At 39.9% G+C, this 22,287-nt stretch overlaps 2 protein-coding genes across 2 annotated transcripts; one reads left to right on the top strand and one right to left on the bottom strand.

Moving 5' to 3' along the window:
* The first annotated feature begins 1,444 nt into the window (after positions 1 to 1,444).
* On the top strand, positions 1,445 to 17,336 carry wrap73 (WD repeat containing, antisense to TP73). Its single transcript, XM_068712946.1, has 13 exons — positions 1,445 to 1,549; positions 2,157 to 2,226; positions 2,409 to 2,561; positions 3,607 to 3,723; positions 10,765 to 10,837; positions 11,672 to 11,775; positions 12,048 to 12,134; positions 13,652 to 13,786; positions 14,482 to 14,559; positions 14,637 to 14,739; positions 14,831 to 14,956; positions 15,756 to 15,947; positions 16,835 to 17,336. Exons 2-13 carry the CDS (start codon positions 2,158 to 2,160, stop codon positions 16,945 to 16,947), a joined length of 1,350 nt encoding a protein of 449 aa, XP_068569047.1. The 5' UTR covers positions 1,445 to 1,549; position 2,157; the 3' UTR covers positions 16,948 to 17,336.
* Positions 17,337 to 17,479: 143 nt separating this feature from the next.
* On the bottom strand, positions 17,480 to 21,505 carry tprg1l (tumor protein p63 regulated 1-like). Its single transcript, XM_068712942.1, has 6 exons — positions 21,067 to 21,505; positions 20,764 to 20,855; positions 20,347 to 20,397; positions 20,109 to 20,234; positions 19,712 to 19,865; positions 17,480 to 19,109 (listed from the first exon to the last, which is right to left on the bottom strand). Exons 1-6 carry the CDS (start codon positions 21,292 to 21,294, stop codon positions 18,915 to 18,917), a joined length of 846 nt encoding a protein of 281 aa, XP_068569043.1. The 5' UTR covers positions 21,295 to 21,505; the 3' UTR covers positions 17,480 to 18,914.
* Between the last annotated feature and the right edge of the window lie 782 nt (positions 21,506 to 22,287).

The raw sequence follows: 22,287 nt of genomic DNA, 5'->3' as shown, positions 1-22,287 counted from the left end.
ATATCTCATATGAGGATGCAAAGGACGATACCGTTGAGGTATTGGGTGTCGCTTGTAATCTAAAGCATGTATTTATTGAAATAAGACCAATGCACATAAAAACTAAAGAGTTAATATAAGTTAACATAAATAACTCAGCATTTTAATTTAAAAAAAGTACAAAATAATGACACTGAGCTATAGCCTGCGTTAAAAATAATTCACAACTTTCGTTGTTATTTTTTTTACCAAATAAGCTAAAGCCGACTTATATGATTTGAACAAAAAAGAAATACGGATAGTATAACACTCAAGTAGAGGATTCTTTTTAAGGCATACATTTTTTTTATTAGATCAAATTTCAATAGATTTTTTTTAACCTATTAGACCTAATATGGGCATACTGTGCTGAGAACACATAACGCAAAACCTTAACAAACAATATGCACCAACCAAACCACGTCCAGCTGAAAAATCACATCAAAAACATAACCAGAAAGATTTTAAACGAAGCCACTTAACCAGCCTTTTGAAATTATTAAGACAGCTGGGCAATTCTTGACAACAACTTATTTTATGATTTTAATTTTTAATTTTGATTATTTGTAAAATTTTGCAAAACAAGAGATACCGACAAACTAGGCCCGCTGATAAACAACAATATGACATCAGTTAAATAGGCTAAGATCACTATTCTACTGTAGGCAATTGAGTTAAATCACAAAATAAAACAAAATAAACGTACCTGAAGGTTATTATTACTCCAATCCAAATACCGAAGAATTATGTTGCGCCGAGCACCTGCCTGTTTATTATCAAACATGCCAAGAGAGTGACCCTCCATAAACAAACAGCAACAACTAAAGAACTGGACAATCGAGCGACTTTACACTAGATATGATAACAGCGGTTGAGATTATTGACTTTTCGGAAAAACAGAATTAACTGCGAAGACACGAGGAAAACATGGTTTGCATGCTGTTCAGGGAAGTGTGAGCTTTGCTGAGGGAGATCGAGGAGGAGGTGAAGCGTTTTTTTTTGCGCTGGGAGAAGAAGGGAGGTGGTAGCGCGGTTTGGGCGCACATAAGCGGGAAAACCTTTTCCAGCTGAATATGAAAAGTAATTTAACCTATCTTGTGCTGTTGGCTAAAAGACCGGCTTCTGTGAATATAACACAACCCACAGACTACATGAAAAAGTATAGATATATGATGAGGTTAAAAATGAATTTAAAAAAAACATTCCAATTATATTAGCCTACAAAATGGCAAGCTGATTAGCCTGTAAAACTAAATTATATTGTTCCTTATGTATTAAGTTACATACACGCGCACACGCTGACACATACGCAGCTAAAAGAGAAAACACAATAATGAACTACATTTCCCAGAAGGCACTACACAGCAGCAGAACCTATTTGATTGGACAGCACCGGTATGACATCATTGGCTCATACAAACAAACTAGCAACAGTTAGATCAACAGTCGGTGCCCATAAAACAATCATGTGAAGAATAAAAGTTTTCTAAATCTCATTTAATTGACGAAAGCAACTCAATAGCCGCTAGAGGTAAGTTTTATAATTAAGGGTAAAGCTAGTGAAGGTTGGCTAACTGCTGAATTGCTAGTAGCGTTAACGCTATATGCTAACGTGAGCGTTGAATGAGTCCAGTGACAACTAACAAACGGCTAACATTACCATTAGCATTACAGTTTCTTCTTTCTCGCTACAGCCTTAGACATGAACTAATTTATAGTACTAGCTAGACGATGAAATGGCATTTAAGTCGTGATTCAAACTGGGTTAATGTGTGGCCAATGTTACTTCTTTTAATTGCGAGCCAACTAGCTAATGCTAGGCTAACTTAGCCACCTGTAGCTCAATTCTTTCTGCTGAGTTTGGATTTGAATGAATCGGACTTTACGCAGTGCTTTCCCCTTGCAATGACTGTTCTTGCATGACGGAAGAACCATTTATTTTTCTGTGACTGTAGCCTGTGTGTATCTTTACTGTGTGAAGCGTGTTTAATTATTGGACTTATGGTGCCATCACGTGTTAACATGTGGGAAGTACACCAGTGGGCTGTCTGTCAAAACTGTACATCTCTCAAGCAGTTAGGTTACATATTACAAGAATTATAACTATCGTGATAACTGTATTTTTTTTTCTTGCATAGGATGAATTTCTCTGAGGTTTTTAAGCAATCCAACCAACTCTGCAAAGTTTCCCCTGATGGGAAATATTTGGTAAGTGTTTAAGTGTTATTTATTTTTTTAATTATATATATTTTATCTAATGTGTAGTTTTGTATTGCAGTAGAAACACTTCTTAACACTGATTTAATTTCCCTGGTTTTGGTTGCTAGTTACAAATGTATATACAAGTGAAGTGAGTTAGAAGTGTTGTTCTCTCTGGCTGTACTTGTCAGGCTACCTGTGTGCAGTACAGGCTGGTGGTGCGAGACGTAAGCACACTGCAGATCCTACAGCTCTACACCTGCTTGGACCAGATATCCTACATGGACTGGTCCTCCGACTCTCTCTTTATCCTCTGTGCTATGTACAAGAGGGGACTGGTACAGGTGAGCAAAACACTAGATTTGTATTGTTTAATAAAGCACTTAAAATGTAGATATAATATGGTTTTAAGACATGCAGTATTTGATTATTTCTGTGTCATATAATCAATAAGATATTAGAGACAATAAAGACGAAGAATGGAAATATTACATTATTGATGAATATTTTCAAGTATCATTTAGACAATTCAATTTAAACAACAGGATTGGAATGTATGTCTGTGTGGTTTTGTTTTGTTGTTTTTGTGACTGGAAAATCCATAATTTCTTATCTAGAGTTTTGTCAGACAGGTAAACATGAGATGAAGTGCTCTTTGGATGTTATTTGCACAGAATGTTTTGCATTGAACGACTGAAAGGCCATAATGCCAATAATTCACCACATCCTGTTTTAACAAACTATTAAAATAATTTTAACAAATGTAAAAATAATATTTCCTCTTCAAAATATACATTCTGTGTCTTCACTAGTGGAGTTTTGAGTTTGAGTAACTTTGTAAATTTCACTGAAGTGCAGTTACTTAAAGCATATTCTGTTTTACATCACAGTTGTTTCTTATTTTAGAAAAAATTTTGGTTTCCTTAATACAAAGGGATATTTAATTTATTGAACCATGCTGTTTATTTCTGTTTTCTTTTTAAATTCACTTAAATCAGGTCCTCTTTGTTCTAGAAGGCTCAAAAATACTAAACAAATTCTGTGAATGATTAATTGACAATGTAAAATAGGGTTATTACTTATATCCACAAACGTTTTGAAAAACTTGCATCCTAATCGAGAGACAGAGCCTGTAATAATTACTCTTCTCTTTTAAAGAACTGCAGTGGTAAAAACAAGTTTTGCACGTTAGTGTAATGTCAGTCTTATGTGCATCACGGAGCAAGTAGCTTACCTTTGAAGGGGTATCCACCGCCAGTCTTTCATGGTTTCTGATGCTCAAGTGTTTCTTACTGTTTAAAATAAAATTTGGGGAGATGCAGGATGCGTATGACGGATATCATCAGTGACGGCTGATTGCTGTCCTTCTGTCACTCTGTTTCTCTTCAGGTGTGGTCTCTTGAACAGCCAGACTGGCACTGTAAGATTGATGAGGGCTCAATAGGACTAGTCTCCTCGCGCTGGAGTCCGGACGGACGTCACATTCTCAACACCACCGAGTTCCATGTGAGTGTGAAGTTGGTGCGTGCATGCATTCATGCACACGAAAGTGTGTTTATGCATATGCTTGTCTGGTTTCAACTGTTGCTGGCCCACAAGGAAGGGGGACCTGAAAATAGCCAGACACCAGAGACTGTCTTGACCGCCCCTACACCCCCCCCACCTGCTGCATGTATTCAGCCTGATTTCATAGTTCCCCTCCTGTTAGCGTCCTGTCATACATGGGTCTCAAGTACCTCTGGAACATGGGTGCAATGTAGATATGCCCTTCCAATCTATGTCTGGTATTTTCTTTGGCAGCAACTCCTATTAATGATGTTCTTAGGCTACACTCAAACCAATACGTTTTTGTTTACAAAATCGTGTTTTGAAAACCAAGCATAAACAAACAACAACAAAAATGATTTATTTTTTTATATATATATATATATGTGTGTGTGTGTGTGTGTGTGTGTGTGTGTGTGTGTGTGTGTATATATGTTTTTGTTAATACAAACGTGCCTGAAAACGCATCTCACATGACCATTCATGTACAGCATGCATGTGCTGTGTAAACAGGAAAGCAGATTGTTTACTATGCGTTTGCTTAGTTACAGAAAATATGAGTATCTTGTTTAATACTTAAGATCTTCCTCTGTTTTCCACACACATACACTAAAACAGGGACACATTTAGTGGAATGTTAGTTACTTGACTGATAAGAGCCAATCAAGACGTGAACATGGGTCTCTGTTTCTGCCCATCCACACTAAAACGCAACCCTGGAGTTTTCAAACTATAAACGGCCGGTGTAGTGTGAAGGCTAGGCATAAACGTAGCAGAAGTAGTGCACAAATCTACTGCCATTGAGCAAAATGGTCTTGTTTGGTCACGTTTCTTACATTTTGTGAAAACTATAGTCTCAATGCAGTTCACACTTTGGAGGCAAGCAAAGGATGAAAAGGAGCTGAAGTTCAGCTTGACTTAACCTGAGCTTGGCTGGTGGTGTTTTCGCCCCTCACATCTGTGTACACATCAATGAATCAATAATGTATTATACCAAGACGGCCTTTTAGTCCGATACTGATATTTGCAATATTAGCATTGTAAAAAGTATATCTCTGTACTGCAATTCTTAACTGTACACCAATATACAGTATCTGTAAAGAGCTAATGTCAGCCAGTAAATTGGCATGGGCATGGATGGAAATATAGGGGTTTTGTTAATCGTGGCCTTAAGAATTATGTCGTTAATGTTTTTTTGTTTTTTTTGTATAATCAAGCATTCCTTTTATAGCAAGGCAAGTTTATTTGTATAGCACATTTCAACAAGGTAATTCAAAGTGCTTCACTTAAAAGCATTCAAAGCATCAAAACATTAGGCAAAAGAAAAAGAGATTTAAAAACAATTAAGAACATTGATTGAAACATCAACAAAAAAAAGTAATTAAAACACAAAAAAGCATTGTAAGAAATAAAATACAGTAGTGAAATGCAGGAAATTGATTAATATCCTTGAATCTGGTTCAATTAAAGGAAGCAGCAAACAGAACTAGTGGGGGTTTCTATTGGAAATTCTTTCATACCATAATATTGACCCTTCAATATAACAAGGTACACTAAATCAGTTTTACTACCAGAGAGATTTTGTTTCATTACTTTAAATACTTCAATTCTGCATCGTGTGAAAAGCAATGTGACAATTGATCCCTCCTGCCAAAAACAGGCCAATGAAGAGAACGAGTCAGGAGACGTTGAGTGTTGTTTATAACAGTCTGCAGAATTAAACCCAGACTAATAAAGATGTGTTTAGTTCCATTCAAGTCCTCTTGACTCCTGGTTTACATTCACTTCATAGTAAGCTCGTGTTGTAAGGGGTGAGAAGCTATAGCAGCTACCCTCTGTCCATGTGGAATATGATGGGGGCACCGTCTTGGGCTGTGTCTGTCATGCTGAACCTGACTCCGGAAATCATTTGACAGGTGTTGTGGCCCAACACACAACTGTGTCAGGTCTGAAGAAGGGTGCAGGGAGTGCAAGTGTCTGTGGAATGTCTGCTTTGTGTCTGTCTGCGTCTTAAAGAAATAGAACCGAGGCTCTTTCCCTAAGAAGATATAGCATCTGCATAGAGCACTATAGTTCAAATTATCAATATCAAAAAAAATTGTCAAATGACTCATCATAACCAATATAAACTGCTTTCTGGGATTAATTTCTTGAAACGATTATTCGATCATCAGAAAAATAATTGGTAGTGATTTGGATAATCGATAAATTGTTTTTTCCCGCAAAAATGTCAGCATGTAATTGTTCCAAGTTTCGATTTATTTATTTAACCTTTTTTTAACCAAATAAGTCAATTGAGAACCAGCTCTCATTTAAAATGACGACCTGGCCAAAAAGGCAGCAACAGGAAGCAAGTCGTTACAAATGAATAAAACATAGAAACATCTCAATTAATCTCATACAAAACTAACAACATAATATATACAATATATTAAAAACAAGTGTTTAGGTAGAAACAAACTCTTATCACCGCAACTGTTTCTGAGACTATCGTTTGTAAAGAGTTATTGAAGGACGGTAACTGAATGAGGATTTGGAGTTTTAGCTTCGTTTGCGACTCGTTCTAGTCGCTTGTAGCAGCAAACCACATCAAGAAGCGGCTGAAGACGGTGCAGACTTTTGGAATGACCATGTTGATGAAGTTGCTAGAGCGTACATTGCGGTTACTGTTGGAGATGATGATAGAGAGCGGAGATATGTGGGGGTTTTACCAATTATAGTTTTATAGATGAACTGATACCAGTTGTTGTGAGTGGTGTCAAAGCAAGCAGTTTGATTCCGGCCTAAAAAAAAAAAATAGTTTTCTGACAGATAGACCAAACGATTAATAGAGAAAATAAGAAGATTAATCGATAATGAAAGTATTTGGTAGTTGCAGCCCTATTTCAGTATTCCCTAAACACCTCTTTTAGATGTTTTGTGTAGCTTGTTTTTTTTCCAACCTTTTGAGTAAAGCCATTTGTTTCTTTAGATGGAGAATCCTGTACTTCCTGAAAATGTCAAGACCTGACGCAGTATTATCGACATATTATTCCTCATTCTTGATTGTCATGGCGAGACTTTCTGTAAATCACTGATGGGTATTTGTTATGGTTTAATAATGACATGCGTTTCATGGTAGTCCATGTCTCAACATCCTCTTGCCTGTTGTGCATTCATAAACGTGTTACTTAGTGCCCTTATCACCTGGCTAAACATGAGCCGCAAGCTGAGTACCACTAAAAGTTACTTGGCATCCTTTAGTCGTCGAGTTTGAAAAACTAATTTAACAGATGCAAAATAAGCACCGGCTACCACATTGCCAAGGGGTCCACTGAACTTACCTTCACCCCAGCCCAACATTTCATTAAGGCTGTGCCAGACGGGTGTTCGTGTTGGGTTTGAATTTCAGCCCCACTCATAAACAGCCTGCTATATTAACTTGTTTAGGGACAGCTGCCTATGGTGTGGATCGTGTGTGTGTGTGTGTGTGTGTGTGTGTGTGTGTGTGTGTGTGTGTGTGTGTGTGTGTGTGTGTGTGTGTGTGTGTGTGTGTGTGTGTGTGTGTGTGTGTGTGTCAGTAAATCTGCTTAGTTGGCTGTGTGTGTCTGACTGTCCGTTTGTAGCTGTTACTGTGTTTTCTTTTCAAACCCAAACAGAATATTGTCAGATCTTTGTGACTGGCAGGTACACGATCATTTATTAGCTCACAACTGACAGTATAACAGTGGGAGAGTGACAAAGCATACTGTGTCCCTATAGTGCTAACAGGGTGGCAGCCGTAGACGTACTACAGGTAAGGACCTCTTGTCCAGCCAGCTACAAATGCTTTTCAGTTTTTCCTCAAATGTCCCAAGTTAGATCTACAACGAGTTTTGAGCCAGACGTGTTGAAAAAAACAGTTGTTTTTAAATATGGGATGGCGCCGTGTCACTGATTTAATAGAAAGTCTCATTGCTGAAACCTAACCTATGTGTTGTGAGACTTCACGCAAGTTGTCTTCTATTTGAATTCCCATTGCCATCGTTTATCTTAGGACCTTACAAAATGCCACTCACACATCCATGTTAATCCATGTGATAAAGTGAGGGTGGAAAAACTCCAGCCAAGGACATCATTGAGCTTGACTTCTCTAATGGTTTTTTTATTTACATTGTTGGGCTTGGATTAGCAATAGCATTCTTGGCCAGTACTGCTGGAGACCTGCTAGCGCGTAGCATTGTTGGCAACAACGCTACTGGACTAAACTGCAAATGTAGGCAGCTGCTTCCCTGCAAGGCGGGACAATAGCTCACCCATACCTATGTGTGGGCTGCAAGAGGCTCCAGTTCCTTGGTAGAATCATGAGGCTGTAACAGGAGAAATAGGCTATATTGGTTTGAGATGGCTTCCTATGTGGAATGCCTGCAGTCTAATCCTCTGCTGACAGATAGACCTACATGGCATCAGAAACACTCGCCCATTCTCTCCCACTCACATAGGCGAGCAACAAGAATGGCTGATAGATAGGTTTTATTCCAGGTTGCTGTCAGTAACTTTGGTCCACATCTGATTGTGGTTCTCATGTTTCGTACAGGCTGCACTGTTGGTAAGGTTCCCAAATTCTTTGGTTTTCTTGTCATGAATACTTGCTAATAGATATTAAGTGGATGTGATGGTGGAAATTAGCTTTAATTGTCCCATTTGGCAGTGTCTTAAGAAGATTGTCTTGTCATAACATGTCAAGTGGATATGATTTGTACACTTCCTGATTACAGTTACAGTCTCAAAGAGATTTGCAGGTACAGTATTATAAAACAATAATTTGCAGCGCCTCCACCCCTTTTTTTTTTTTTTTTTTTTTAGATAAAAATGTGATGGAAACTAAGAAAGCATCTCTAATCTGGAATTCTTGTACATTTAGTGATCAAAACTATAGAAAAATGTACTTGTCTGTAATTACAGCCGTTACTGATCACCAGTTGCAGTTATGCTAACCACGGCACAGACGGGAATTTTTCCATCTCTGATGGATAAACAGCAGCTGTTATATTTGAGTTTAGTCTTTTCATGCCACCCTCAAGTCTCTAGCCCCCATCCCCAAGCTACTGCTCACCTTTTGGTGAGGATACTTCATCTAAAGTGTAGCTTTACCAACTAAGGATCTTATTGCATAGCACCCCACATGGAAAAGCATTTCCCACCTATTTTCTTCATGCTACCCACCCTCTTACCCAGTTTAAAGTTACACTGCCTTTCAGGTCTGGATCTCCACTCATCCCTTATGTGGCGGGTTCAAGAAGTGTAAGTGTGTTTGTGTTTGAGCAGTATTGATATTTGTTGCCATGGCACCATGTCTGAGGGGGATGTCCAGGAAGTGTGCAGTGAGGTGTTATTACAGGCTCTGCACAGCTGGATGTCTCGACCAAACAGGAGAGTCGACACTTCAGCCCAGTTGGGTGACAGCCTTTGCCCAGTTCAAATGTCTGTCTGGACACTTTGATGAAAGCCTTGTCACTTCAGTAGTTTTAGCATTGTACATTCTCTAATGCAAAATACAGCATTAAGGGTAGGCTCAAATTTGAATTGCCAAAATATATGTTATTATTTATGTGTCTATACAGGGATCTCTCCAGAGGCGTACACAACTACTAGTAAAAGTTAAACATTTTTGCATCTTAACGATCAAAACATGATCCCACATAGCTTAATGCACCCACAGTGTATTGGCTTACTGTAAGCTTTAAAGGAAGGTATGAGTGCCATGCATTCAACACCCTTAATGTTCCAGTGTTGTGCTTGCATGCCCTTGATAATTTATGTTAGTAATGACCACTGTACTCTATGTGTAATAAATGTAAATTCTCATTCTTGTCTTGTTATTGTTCACAGTGGGATTGCAGCGTTCTCTGTGAACACCTTAACACCCATGCAATGGTACAGTAGTACAGACCACAGTTTCTCTAACAGTGTCCTAAATGCTCATGTGCACCTTGTTTCTTGAATGGCAAGATACAACACAACGTACTGGTCCTTTAGTCAAATATGCTTCTCTGTTGGCTGAGTGCCACCAATCTTGTTGAAGTGCGACTGGTTGGTATTTGAGTGACAGCTGTCGAAACTGAGCATTAGCACACGTGGTCTTTGTTATACCGACTTGTGGCCAGATTGTTATTCTTTGGCTCTGCTTCTCATTTGTGGGAATGTCCACAACCTGCTGGCTGTGCAACTTGCTGTTAATGTGCGACACTTGTCGAACATTACATCAATGGACTGATCCTACATGTGTCGAGATGTTTCGGGTCTGTTCATTTAATATTTGCTCAAGTCCTAAATTAATGGGTATAAGCTCTTTCGATCCCTGTCAGTTACTGCAACCCCTTGAACATACGTGTTCATTCCCTGTGGAAATACACTTCACACACTCGGGGCCCAACAGGGCCATCCATCTAATGAAGGACGGATTCCATGTCAGTGTCTTATATCCCTCTCAGAGATTTATCATGGACCTCTTCAAAGACATAAGGCACTCTGTCCACAGCCGTTAATGGGCGTGGTGGACCATGCTAGCCTGTAGTCTGGATCTGTTCTGCTGATGGAAACATCTTTAGGTGCAGAGGAGCACTTGGAGGCCTCATAAGGATAGCAGCCTGGGTATTGAGCTCGTATTAGGCCGCTGTTGACACCCAGTCACCATAGACAACACTTATTAGATCACAGCCACAGTTAAGAACGTCTTACCGAAGGCTAGAGGTCGAATTCATCTTATTTAGAGTAGTCGAAGTCTAGTAGAGAGGGTATCTGGTCCACAATTGTCGTGCAGTTTTCTCAAAGTGGCTTGTAAAATCACTGTTTGCTTCAACACCCCATCTCGAAACCATTATATATGTATTGGTGTGTAAAGTCCAGTATTTCTCCGGCACTAACTTGGATGTATGTATGCCCTTTGCGCTGCCTGGCAGTACGCTGTGCTTGTTATACTTTCACTTGTGAGATAATCCACAGTGATTTTTTTTTTTCCTCTTTCCTCTGGTGCCTTGACAGCTGAGAGTCACCGTCTGGTCCCTGTGCACCAAAGCTGTGTCTTACATCAAGTATCCCAAAGCATGTCAGAAAGGTCAGTATGAGAATGATATTGCTTTATATATTTTTCTGTGGCTTATGATTGTATATGTATAACCATGAGTACCTGGGAGCAGGGCCGCTGGTCTGAGTGCCTTGGCACGCCCCAGGAATCACACGCCATTCTTTACCTTGTGGCGCGACCCTGGGTATGAGGCCAAACTATGGTCCTCTTCGCTGACAGCTGTGGCCCTCTTCAGTAAATGGGGCATGCTCTTCATAACAGGCCTGTCAGCAGCTTGGGGGAAAAATGATTGTCCATGACTCTCCTCATTTTCAGCATGCAATACTATGTCCCTCTGCGACCCGTGTATCCCCTAAACCGTCATATAAATAATATGGCCGTGATAGTCGCATACCAAAGACCTGATGGTGCCGAAGTGTCAGATAATTACATTGGATGAAATAAACAGGAAGTCACGAGGCTACATATTCAGTTATGAGAATAGATAGTTGGCTTTTTTCTAGCCAATATATACGGATGATTTTTACTAAAGTTGAAAATATGTTTTATTGCGTCATTGCATTTATTTATTCCTTGCTGTTGCTGTTACTAAACCTCCTCTGAGGGATCAATTTGAGCTAAAAGCTAAATATTAAAACATGTTATTACTTGATACATTAATTTCATGAACTATACTAACTTAAACTGTGTAGGCATTAAACCTAACTAATGCACATCCTTCTAGGTTGATTTCTAGTTGGTGTTTATTTTTTTTTAACATGCATTTGTTGTTACGGTGTAATTGTCATTGTAAAGTATCATACTGCTGATTAAATGCCATAACTGGTCTGATTATAGCTTTCTCCCATCATCTTTCACCCACAGGTATAGATTTCAGCAGAGATGGCTGCTACATGGCCTTGGCTGAACGCCGTGACTGCAAAGACTATGTCAGTGTGTTTGTGTGTGACGACTGGCATTTACTGAGGGTAAGTAAGTATTTTTTTTTACGAGTTTTATGACCGTGGTTTTACATTTGACATTTGAGTCAGCAACCGTGAAGAAATCTAAATGTATGTGACAGGGAATATGATTTAATAAAACATCTAAAAAATGATTTGCTACATGATGTACAAGCTTCACAGCCTCACATACTCCAAATATTCATTTCTTTTCTGTAGGAAGAATTTATACAGAGAAAGGTACGTTTTCTGTAAATGTGTAGTGTAAATTGATTTTATCTAACTTGACTCTCTCACAGCATTTTGAGACTGAGACACAGGACCTGGCAGGGTTGGAGTGGTCTCCCAATGGCTGTGTGCTGGCAGTGTGGGATAGCTGCCTGGAGGTGAGTCCTTTTCTTTACAGACTTAACATTTCACAAGAGAACAGGATAGATTAACTGCCTTGCTAGTTTTGTCAAGCAGGAACTAAAGTCTATCTGCTCCAGTGGATCACTATTTAAAGCTAGGGCAGGCGTTCATTTTAGCATTTTTTGTAGAAATTCTCTTTTAAATCCTGACAGCATCAATTAATCAAGTGCTCTGACTAGGGTTGCCCGTTTTGGTTAATTTTAACCGCTAACTAACCGTTTCATTTTGAAGAAACAAACACAAAATGATTCACTCAATAAGCTTTGATGCTGCATTTCAAAGCGCTTTATCCATTTAGAGGTGAAGAAATTTTAATGTTTTTGTTGTAAATCTTAAAGGAATTCATAATTTATCTTATTTTTTGTTGGCTTTGCTGTAGTTTATTTCCGCATTTAGATCAGGTCACAGGTGTTCTCAACAGTCAGCCACCACGGAGCCAGGCCTACACTCACTGGGCCCGGTGCCACGGAGCTCGCTGCACCCTGTCTGAACAGTTCAATTTGTCAATAAAACAACCTAGGCCATAGACTGTAAATTAACCTTTGGGCCAACATGCGGAACCGGTCAAAATGATCTAGCTCTGATCAAAAAGAACTGGCTGTCACAGGCCTGTAATGAGCCCGTCCGTGGCCTTGGAGAGACACCTGAAAAGGGGCTGGGTGCTTTCAAAATCTAAATTACTCTCCAGAGTTGCCGACCATAGCTTTTAAAGTTTCATTAACAAATAAACAGAGGCTACTGTTTCACACTTAGATATGGAAACTGAAGCAGCTGGCTAAGAATGGTCCGTTGAGAGTTGAGCCCTCCATTGTAGGAGTCCAGTCCAGGGCCGCGCTTCATAGAAGTAGACAACCACATTTATACAGTTTGATTTTTGAGGCCGGTGTTCATATGTTTGACATCATATCCTCTATATGAATAAGTACACAAGTGTCCTTGCATAAGTAAAGATACAAGGTAAAATAAAAGGAGACTTTGTTGATCTCTTGAGGGGAAATTCCCACTTTACAGTAGTACAAGACACTGAGGAGGTATGAAACCGTAGTATAACAGAAAAGAACTGCTTTGCTGAAAAAGTCACAATACAAGGTACCCTAAAGCTCCCACATGCAACGTTAGAAATGTTGACAGATTTGTGATATGAGCTCATTCATTGGATCCCCGCAAACCAAATGTTACTTAGTGACATAGTGTGTGGTTTTGCTTATCATCAGTCAGTATTGAGTTCAACAAGAAGCACATTTACAAAACACTCTATTTACAAAGCTGTCATTTGATAAAAATGTGCTACTATTTAGTACTAGCAACAGGAAAAAAACAACTTGACACCCTGTTAAATCTGATTAATAGAACTGTATATGTAAATAAATGACTTCAGTGTTTCTTGAAGGAATCACCTGTTATTGTGAGGCATCATTATTGCCTAGTGGGGACATAAACAGGAGGAATGTATAGCTCTATTGTTTCATGTGTGTCTGTATCATCCCCACAGTACAAGGTGTTGCTGTATTCTTTGGATGGCCGGTTGCTGTCGACCTACAGTGCCTATGAGTGGTCGCTGGGTATCAAGTCTGTGACCTGGAGCCCCAGCAGCCAGTTCCTGGCCATTGGCAGCTTTGATGAAAAAGTATGGACAAACTCTTGATTGCTGTCGACATTGAAAAATAGGATCACATTATAGCTTGAAAGGACATAACTATTGGTAATGGTTGTAAAGCCATGTGCCTTAATATAGTACTCCACTGGTTTGGCATTGCATTGACACTGCTCTAACATTATCAGACGCACAATGGACAGTTTTAAAAGAAAGGATAATTTTTTAATTTAGCTTCTTCTTTGTCAAAAAACGGTCACCTATGCTATCCACAATGCAACTGGACCAGGGACGGTTTAGTCAGAGATTCAGATGTGTCATGCTAGTAGCTAATGTGGCCTCAAGCTGCTGGTCTCAAGCAGCATATATGAATGGGGAACAGAGGTCACGTTTCTCTAATTCCACACCCCTAGATTTTTTTTTTTCTTTTTCAATCATCTTGAAGTCGTCAGCCCCAACTAATGAGTGATGACACTTGAAGCAATTTATCAGGCTCTGCACATTTTGAGCCACAAAAAGACATACAACTTTTTTCAGTTGTGACCTGTAAACAGACTATGATGTATAAAATTAGTGGAGCTCAGAGAAATGGGCTCATTCATTTCTGCAAATAAAAAATAGTTTAAACTTTTAAGTGTCTGATATGTTTTGACATAATCCTATAATATGATTTGTTATGTTATCAATATCTGTTCAAAGTAAATGACGAGACTTTATCCTCATGTCAGGTGCGCATCCTCAATCATATCACGTGGAAGAAAATCACACAGTTTGAGCACCCAGCGTCCATCAACAACACAAAAGCAGTGAGTATTTCCCAGCATTCATGACGAGCCTTGAAGATATTGCAGTTCAATTATTAACTGTTGTGTTGTGTTTCAAGGTTGTGTATAAGGAAGTGGAGAAGAGGACAGCTGTTGGCACTGATGACCTATCACTACACAACATCACAATTGGCACCACCCTCTTCAACACCCAGAGCAAATGTATGTCAGCTTTTGAAGAGAGTAATCTAAAATCAGGATTTGAATAAAACTACTGAGGTCAATTAACTCAAATTCTGCTTGACTACTCCAGACGAGATCTGCCTATTGCCAGTCCAGATTCCTGTGGTCAAACCAGACCCGGACCGAGCCAACCCCAAGATTGGTGTCTCTACTTTGGCATTCAGCTCAGACAGTCGCTATCTAGCCACCAAAAACGGTAAAACCTCACAGCCGTTCGTTGTGAACCCAAGTGGGTTCCTGCGGACCCTTAAAAAGTCTTAAAGGGCATTGAATTAATTCATCTAAAAATTAGGCCTTAATGGTTATTTAAATGTCTAAAAGCAATTTTTGCAAAAGTCTTGAGAATGTTAAGACATGGGAAGTAGGGTTTTAGGAATCTTTTTTTCTGACATTGCAATTTAAAGTTACTGTGAGGAACTTTTATCTGCTTATGAAACTGTCTCAGTTTAATACTGATGCATCTATATATCACCTGCATAAGTAAACAAGACCATCAGAGGGAATGCTTGTTTGATGAAATCATGCAGGTTCACCAGAAACTCCTTCAGCTCAGACTGAGAGGTCTTCTGACGGGACTTTCGTCCACAGGGACTGCCAAAATCAACACAAAAAAACCTTTTTGTAACTTTAAATTCTCAAAATAATTGGTAACATCTGTTTTTTTATATAATTTCCCATATGCATCTTGCATTAACGTCACACAGATGTTTATTGTTACAATAAACATTTGAGCAAATTTGTCCCTACCCCAAGTCATTGATTTCTTCAAATGTGGTTATTGAAAAGTTGGGCTTAACTTTAATTACAAATGGCATTAAAGAATATATTTAAAAGTCTTCAATCTAGCTTGTCATTGGTAGGCAGTTGGTGGCTGTATACTGTATTATATGTAAATAACAGTTTCCACATTACTGGTCATAAACTTTAGTGTTAATTTATTTTTGCTGCAATGCTAGTGTTTCATGGCTCTATAATATATGTTTCTCTGACTTCAGACAACATGGCCAGTGTTGTGTGGGTGTGGGACATGCAGAAGCTGAGCCTGGTGGCTGTGCTTGAGCAGACATCGGCTGTGCGTTGCTTTCAGTGGGACCCCCGACGGCCCCGGCTGGCACTGTGTACAGGCAACACCAAACTCTATCTCTGGTCCCTGGCAGGCTGCGTTTCTGTCCAAGTCCCCACTGAAGGTAACGAGCTCGACCACTAAGAGTTGAAACCGTCGAGCAGCTTGAATACACAGCTCTATTATGGTGGTCAAGTGCACTCTAACGTCTCTCTCTAATGACTAACCCTAACCCAGCTGCCTAAGGCAACTTCTGCATGTTCGCAGCAAGAGGTCAAACCTAGGACTTGCGTTTTGTGACATTGGCTTGATTCTATTGAAATGCAGGTCAAGGGTAAAGCTGCAGTGTGTAGGGTCTGGCGACATCTAGCGGTGAGGTTGCAGATTGCAACCAACTCAATCTTTTCCTCTGTGCCAAGCGTAGCCGACATGAAAATGCGAATGGCCCTATTTAGACCCAGTGTTTGGTTTGTCCGTTCTGGGCTACTGTAGAAACATGTCAGCCAGCTCAAGGAAGAGGACCCGCTCTGTATGTACACATAAACGGCTCATTCTAAGGTGAAGATAACCCAACAATTCTTATTTCCCAGGCTATTATACATTAAAGAAAACATACTTATCCATATTATATTATATTTCTGCCAGGTGATCCCCCTAAATTCTACACACTGATCCTTTTAGTTTTTCTTTTCAAATTGTTTCTTCCTGTGCAAAGAAAATATATCCCACCAATTGAAATGCAAACAGAAGAAATCTTTACCTTTTTAATGCTCATCTGTGATGCTGCAGTTCATTTTGATTTAGGTGGGTGTGTTGTACTGAAAAACGCAAAGTAAAAAAACAGAAAATGAAATGGTCATAGCACCAAGTCAGGATCAATACAAGTTTTTAGGGCTGACAATTTGATCAAAGTTGAATGTGGATTGTTATGCACAATGGTTTATTTTACCTTTGTTTTGTCTATGTTTAGATGTGTAGTCATAACACTTTCCCCTCTCTCTATTCTGCCAGGTGGTTTACAGGTCCAGTCACTAAACTGGCACTGCAGTGGAGACTCTCTGATCCTGCTCGGAAAGGAGCAGCTGTGTTTGTGCTACATGGACACCGACCAGGAGGACAAGTAGATAACACAGAAGCACAGGTCTCGAGAATAACTTGATTACAGGTCTAGCTTATTTGGCAATACACACTTGGCTGGGAATGTGTTATGGTGATGAGGAAATGACCGACGAGAACACTCAAAATCTCAACTTTCGCATGCTGAATTGTAGCTTCTCGTCAAGTTTTTAAGGCCCTCAGTGCAGGTTACTGGGAAGTTCCTTTTCTCTTCAAGTCGAAAACATGAAAAACCTGCCATGACATTCCTCCCAAGCGACAGACAAATCACTTTTTTTTTAAATAACCAAACTAGTTTCGAACACTGTGAAAAGATAGGTTTACAAAGTTTTATAGAGTTCACTGTACTTACGTATTTTGTATGTGTTTTACCTTGAAATTGTGTAATTATTTTTGAATAAATTTTGTCATAAATAACAGCTTACGGTGAGTGCTAAAGTTTGTACATCTTTCAGTTTATCAAAAAGGTTTGTGTACTCGGCCCAGGCAGTTCATGATTGTAGTAAGTTGCTAATCTCTTGTAAATGAAATGCGTCAGAATTGGCAATGAAATATTTATTTTCTGGAAGCATTCATGAGTTTACTGCAACAAAGTAACAGCAGATTAATAAAACTCAAATAGTATTTACAAATCTATTTGAAGATATTCCTTAATAAAACATCTGTCATGCAAACTTAACGTGCAGGAAACGTGCAAAAGTAAAGACCAGAAAAGGGTATTTTGCGACACAATTATTCATTGGCATTGTTGAGCATGAAAATATGATCTGTTAACTTTGGTAACACAACAATTATATATTATAGGATGCAGTTTAGGGGGAAAAAAACACCTAAATCTTGTTCACAAGATATATACAGACAGGTTGTAGTTGAGGAAATGATGTAAATCTTTGTCTGTGTGAATTTCATTTAGTAACCCATCGTTTATTCCCACTGCAGAGATTAATGCAGCCGTGTGCCTAAAACGAATGCAGGACCTTTAAGGCAACTTATCAACAAACATAAAGACACGGTTTACAAGTTCATGTTGCATAAAACATCTGTAACATACAACATTTAGCTGTAGTAGCTAAAGCAGCTCTCCATGTGGAACATGAGCTCCATCCTCTGAGCAAAGACATGAATAAGCAAATGTAAACATGGAGAGAACAACACTGGCCAATAAGAGAAGAAGGTCATAACATGTAGTTTATCATCTCTCCACTGATCAAGGCTCATTGACACTCAAGAGTGTATAATAATCATGTAAGATGACCTTAAAACTAAATCCCTCCATCCATTCTGCGAAGCTACCCTATGGCCCTGTGATCAGAATAATGCAATCCTTCATTTCAAACCTTTTTATTAATGTAGCAAATATGGAACATATTCTTAGCTGGTGTTTTGGTTTCACTGTATTTGTCACTGCTCTACTCTGGTCGGCTGGTTTGCTGTAGAAACGAGCCCAAACAAAGCACAATCCTGAAATAACGCCCCGAGACCAAGATCTTAACTTCATTGTTTTAGGCAGTCTGTCAATCAGTGGTTAAGCAAGGAGCATGAGACAACAAGAAGCTCAATCTAGAATAAGTACAGAAATAATGAATTAATGTGCTCTCTCCTTTGTCTCCAACTTATGTCACATGTGCATACACTCCTGTGGGCCTACGTGGGTATGGCAGATCTGCGAGCAGCTCTTTGATGGAAAGGTACTCAGGGCGGAAAAAAACAAACAAAAAACATAGACAATCCATGCAGTGCTGCGCATTATTTACCTACAGTAGGCTGACCACTTTACCACACCAATTTGGGAGGTGTGGACATCTCATGGGCTCAATTTACACACACACACACACACACACACACACACACACACACACACACACACACACAGATTGCGCATTACACTGTAGTGGAGCGACAGCTTCTCTCAGACAGCGCAGTGTAACACAGACACATGGGTTGAATTCAGTTGTAATTTGGAGAAACTTGATTTTTAGAAGCCAATCTTGCCACGGGTTATGGAGTAGCCCAACTTGGCCTCATTGTTGATGAAGGACATGATACCTAGATAGGTCTCGATGAGCAGGGGTCTCTCCAAGATCAGGACACCGTTAGCCCGACCGGGGATGGGGTGCTCCCTATGGGCTTTCTTCACTGCCTGCACCAGCTGGGTCCTGAAGTTGTCCAACTTGGTAAGAAAAAGAAGAAGAAGATGAAACTGAAACACCCCTCCAAAAAAACTTCCAATCAATTATGTTAGTTTGTATCTATAATAACAGGCAATGTCTAGGATGAAAGCATCATCTTCTGGAGCTACTCTCAAGTGTGGAATAATGGATATACTTGAGAGTTTAGCTAAAATTATCTTGCTCCATTTATTACATGTCACAATGCTAATGGCTCTGAAGGAGAAGATACAGTCATACCCCCAGAACATTGCCCCAGGCCCTATTGTTGCCTTGCCAACAAGAAAAACAACTTTGAAAATAACTGTTCATACACAAAGACATGCCTACACTGTTTTTAAGTTGTATGAATAACATTCCTTCTCTCAAGGAATGACTGATTTTCAAGGCAGCAATCAGTCTGTTATCAGCTGTGACTGCTAGAGCAGTTTTTGCATGAATTAACTGCTGCACCAGTGGTCACCACACAGATAAACTAAACATGTTCATGTACCTTATTTACCTTATTTCAACTTAAAATCTTCTTTTTCATTTTTTTTTTAAATAATCCAGAAGATGATGAATCAAAATGCATGTTAGTCTCATTCAATTAAAGAGATCGTACCTGGCAGAGAGAGGCCACCGTCTCATCAGCGTGGGCCATGGAGTGCTCTGTGAGGGTGGCGTAGGGCATGTCTGTAGACCAGGGGTTCCAGCGGTTTAAGAACGAGGCCCGAGGACGTTTGTCCCACTGGACACGAATCCCGTAGCCCTCTCTCCTGTAAGAAAACAGTAAGAGCTGTTGGAATTTCAAGGATCAGCCAGCTACCAAGTCACCAAGCTGAGCCACGTATGTTTAGAGAAAGAGACGAAAGAAAAATCTGAATTCATACAGCCTTTAATTTCTATTATCTATTAAAGTTCATCTCTTTATTATGAATATTACACTTTCTTTCCTGTACATCATTTTGTGAACCTTTCTATACAGTAGATGTTAAAACACATAAAACAGGCTTGCATACTTGTTAAGGGATTTGGGTGGGAACTCAAACTCGCCCACTGAGATGGTGTCTACAGCGTTGAGAGAGATCCTGACGACCTGCTGACACAACAGGTTGATGAAGTCGTACTTGCACACCAGCAGCGATCTGTGCACACAACCAAAAAATGTCAAATTATGTTGACATATAATGTCAAATGTCATATTATGGTTATAGTTCCTCAAACATTTGGATCAACAAAATATAGTTTTTGACTTACCTATCAGTTATAAGCACGAGTCGCTCCCTCTCATTGTTCCAGTGGTCAATTCTGCAGAAACACAAACATTTACAAATTGGCCAGCTGCTTTGTAAAGCACAATTACTCAGTTTACTTGGTTTACTCAGTTGCATTGTTAAAAAAAGATAAATGTATAAATCTAAAAGATAATGACGGAAAAACGATCAAATTATTTGGCTCCCATTTAACATAATTAGCAGCTAGATTAGAAAACAATATCCTTACAATCTGACAGCTCAGTGTAAACAAACATTTACTCTGCAGCTTTAACAAATCTACAGCTGATGTGTCTGAAGGTACATTAGGCCCCACAGCGCACACAGCAGCTCATCTCACAACAGCCGTCCCGTGTTTCAGGCTGATAATAAACCAGTTACATGCTGCTGAGATACTTACTCTGCGAGCAGCCAGACGCTGAGCACCTCTCCATCCTCAGAAGGGAGTGCCACGGTCCTGATGTCGCTCACAGCCTGCTCAATGGTGCCTGGCTGAGATCAGTATCACACAACAGGACTCATCAGCATCACCCATTCCTCCCTGTGGTGTGCTGGTGTAGCTTTGACAATGCACTGCTATTTGAGCATGGTCTGTGAACGGTGCCGTTTATTTATCACACTTATCTTTTGTATTGAAAGGGGCTATTTTAAAGAGACATACAGAATCAGCGAATCAAATCGACTGTGGTGTCGATTCACTTACCCTGAACACGAAATAGTCCTTCACTTTCGCTTGCATCGTGGGGTTATGCACATGGAAAGGCGTCAGCGTTTGTAACGGGGGGCAGCAGGCCACGGAGGCTCCGTGTCCGAGGCTTCGTCCGGCCTCCGGCGGCGTGAAGGCAACCTCGACCCCCTCCTCGGCTTCTGCAGAGTGGAGAATCGCAACGCCCGGACTCTCCGGCTCCACCGTGTCGTTCAGCTGAAGCATGGTGCAACTAACGGTGTTCGGGGAGCTCCCCAGACAATGTGGGCCAAGTGTTAGATAAGACGATGTCCCTTCGAAGATACAGTCTCACCCATTGCGCACGGACAATGTTTTGATTGTGAGTGCTACGAGGAAGCAGTGTCCTCTTCCTTCACTTCCCCCCTTTGATTTCCTTCCTCTTAAAGGGACATCATGTTTTAACGGAGCTAATTGCGGAAACAGGTGTTCAGAGTGGATGAGCGCAGTGTTTTTAATTGTCAGTTCTATGATGACTAAATAATCCGAATTGACCGTTTGTCAATTTGATTCTACACGTCCTATTAATCTATAATTATGCGGTTATGATGTCTCCATATTTATATACACCCTGCTTGAGGATCATGTCCAGTTTAAGCCAGAAGGGTTCAGTCATAGTGTTGGGATCTGGCAGGAGCGGGATTGGTAATTAGTATAATACATGTATTATTGATATCAATATATTTAATGTCAATAGGATTATTAATGTATATTAATAATAACGTGGCACCACCCTGGCATCAGGGACCAATAATTAAAAAATGTCAATAGTTAAGGTTAACAGTGAAGGGTTGAAAGCTCTGAAAGACTGTTTTGACTCTACTGTGTGGGAAGTATTCAGTGATGCCCATGGGGAGGACATCGACAGTCTCACTCACTGCGTAACAGACTACACCAACTTCTGTGTGGAGAACACCGTAGCCACCAGGACTGTACAGTTGTTTTTCAACAGCAAACCTTGGATCACTCCTGAAATAAAGGCCCTCAATGAGAAGAAGAGGGTTTTTAGATCAGAAAACAAGGAGAAGCTGAAGACTGTGCAGAGGGAGCTGAGGAGGAAGATCAGGGAAGTGAAAAAGTCTACAGGAGGAAGATGGAGTCTGGAAGGGCCTTCAGGCGATGTCTGGCCACAAGGGGCCCAACCAACAGACTACGGGGACCAAAAGTGGGTGAATGACCTGAACTTATTCTTTAACAGAT

The sequence above is a fragment of the Cebidichthys violaceus genome, unplaced genomic scaffold (assembly GCF_023349555.1).
Source record: "Cebidichthys violaceus isolate CVI_PGR_0920_01 unplaced genomic scaffold, fCebVio1.0.p SCAF_184, whole genome shotgun sequence".
In the NCBI taxonomy this organism is placed as follows: domain Eukaryota; kingdom Metazoa; phylum Chordata; class Actinopteri; order Perciformes; family Stichaeidae; genus Cebidichthys; species Cebidichthys violaceus.
The sequence above is the reverse complement of the archived record's forward strand: the minus strand, read 5'-3'. Positions and strand labels throughout refer to the sequence as shown.

Excerpts from the sequence above, each read along its gene's own strand:
- wrap73 (XM_068712946.1), top strand. The coding sequence starts at position 2,158 with ATGAATTTCTCTGAGGTTTTTAAGCAATCCAACCAACTCTGCAAAGTT. Across the intron at positions 2,227-2,408 it reads CCCCTGATGGGAAATATTTG|GCTACCTGTGTGCAGTACAG; the intron begins GTAAGTGTTTAA and ends TGTACTTGTCAG. Across the intron at positions 11,776-12,047 it reads ACGACTGGCATTTACTGAGG|CATTTTGAGACTGAGACACA; the intron begins GTAAGTAAGTAT and ends ACTCTCTCACAG.
- tprg1l (XM_068712942.1), bottom strand. The coding sequence starts at position 21,294 with ATGCTTCAGCTGAACGACACGGTGGAGCCGGAGAGTCCGGGCGTTGCG. Across the intron at positions 20,856-21,066 it reads AGGACTATTTCGTGTTCAGG|CCAGGCACCATTGAGCAGGC; the intron begins GTAAGTGAATCG and ends TACTGATCTCAG. Across the intron at positions 19,110-19,711 it reads CGGTGGCCTCTCTCTGCCAG|TTGGACAACTTCAGGACCCA; the intron begins GTACGATCTCTT and ends TTTCTTACCAAG.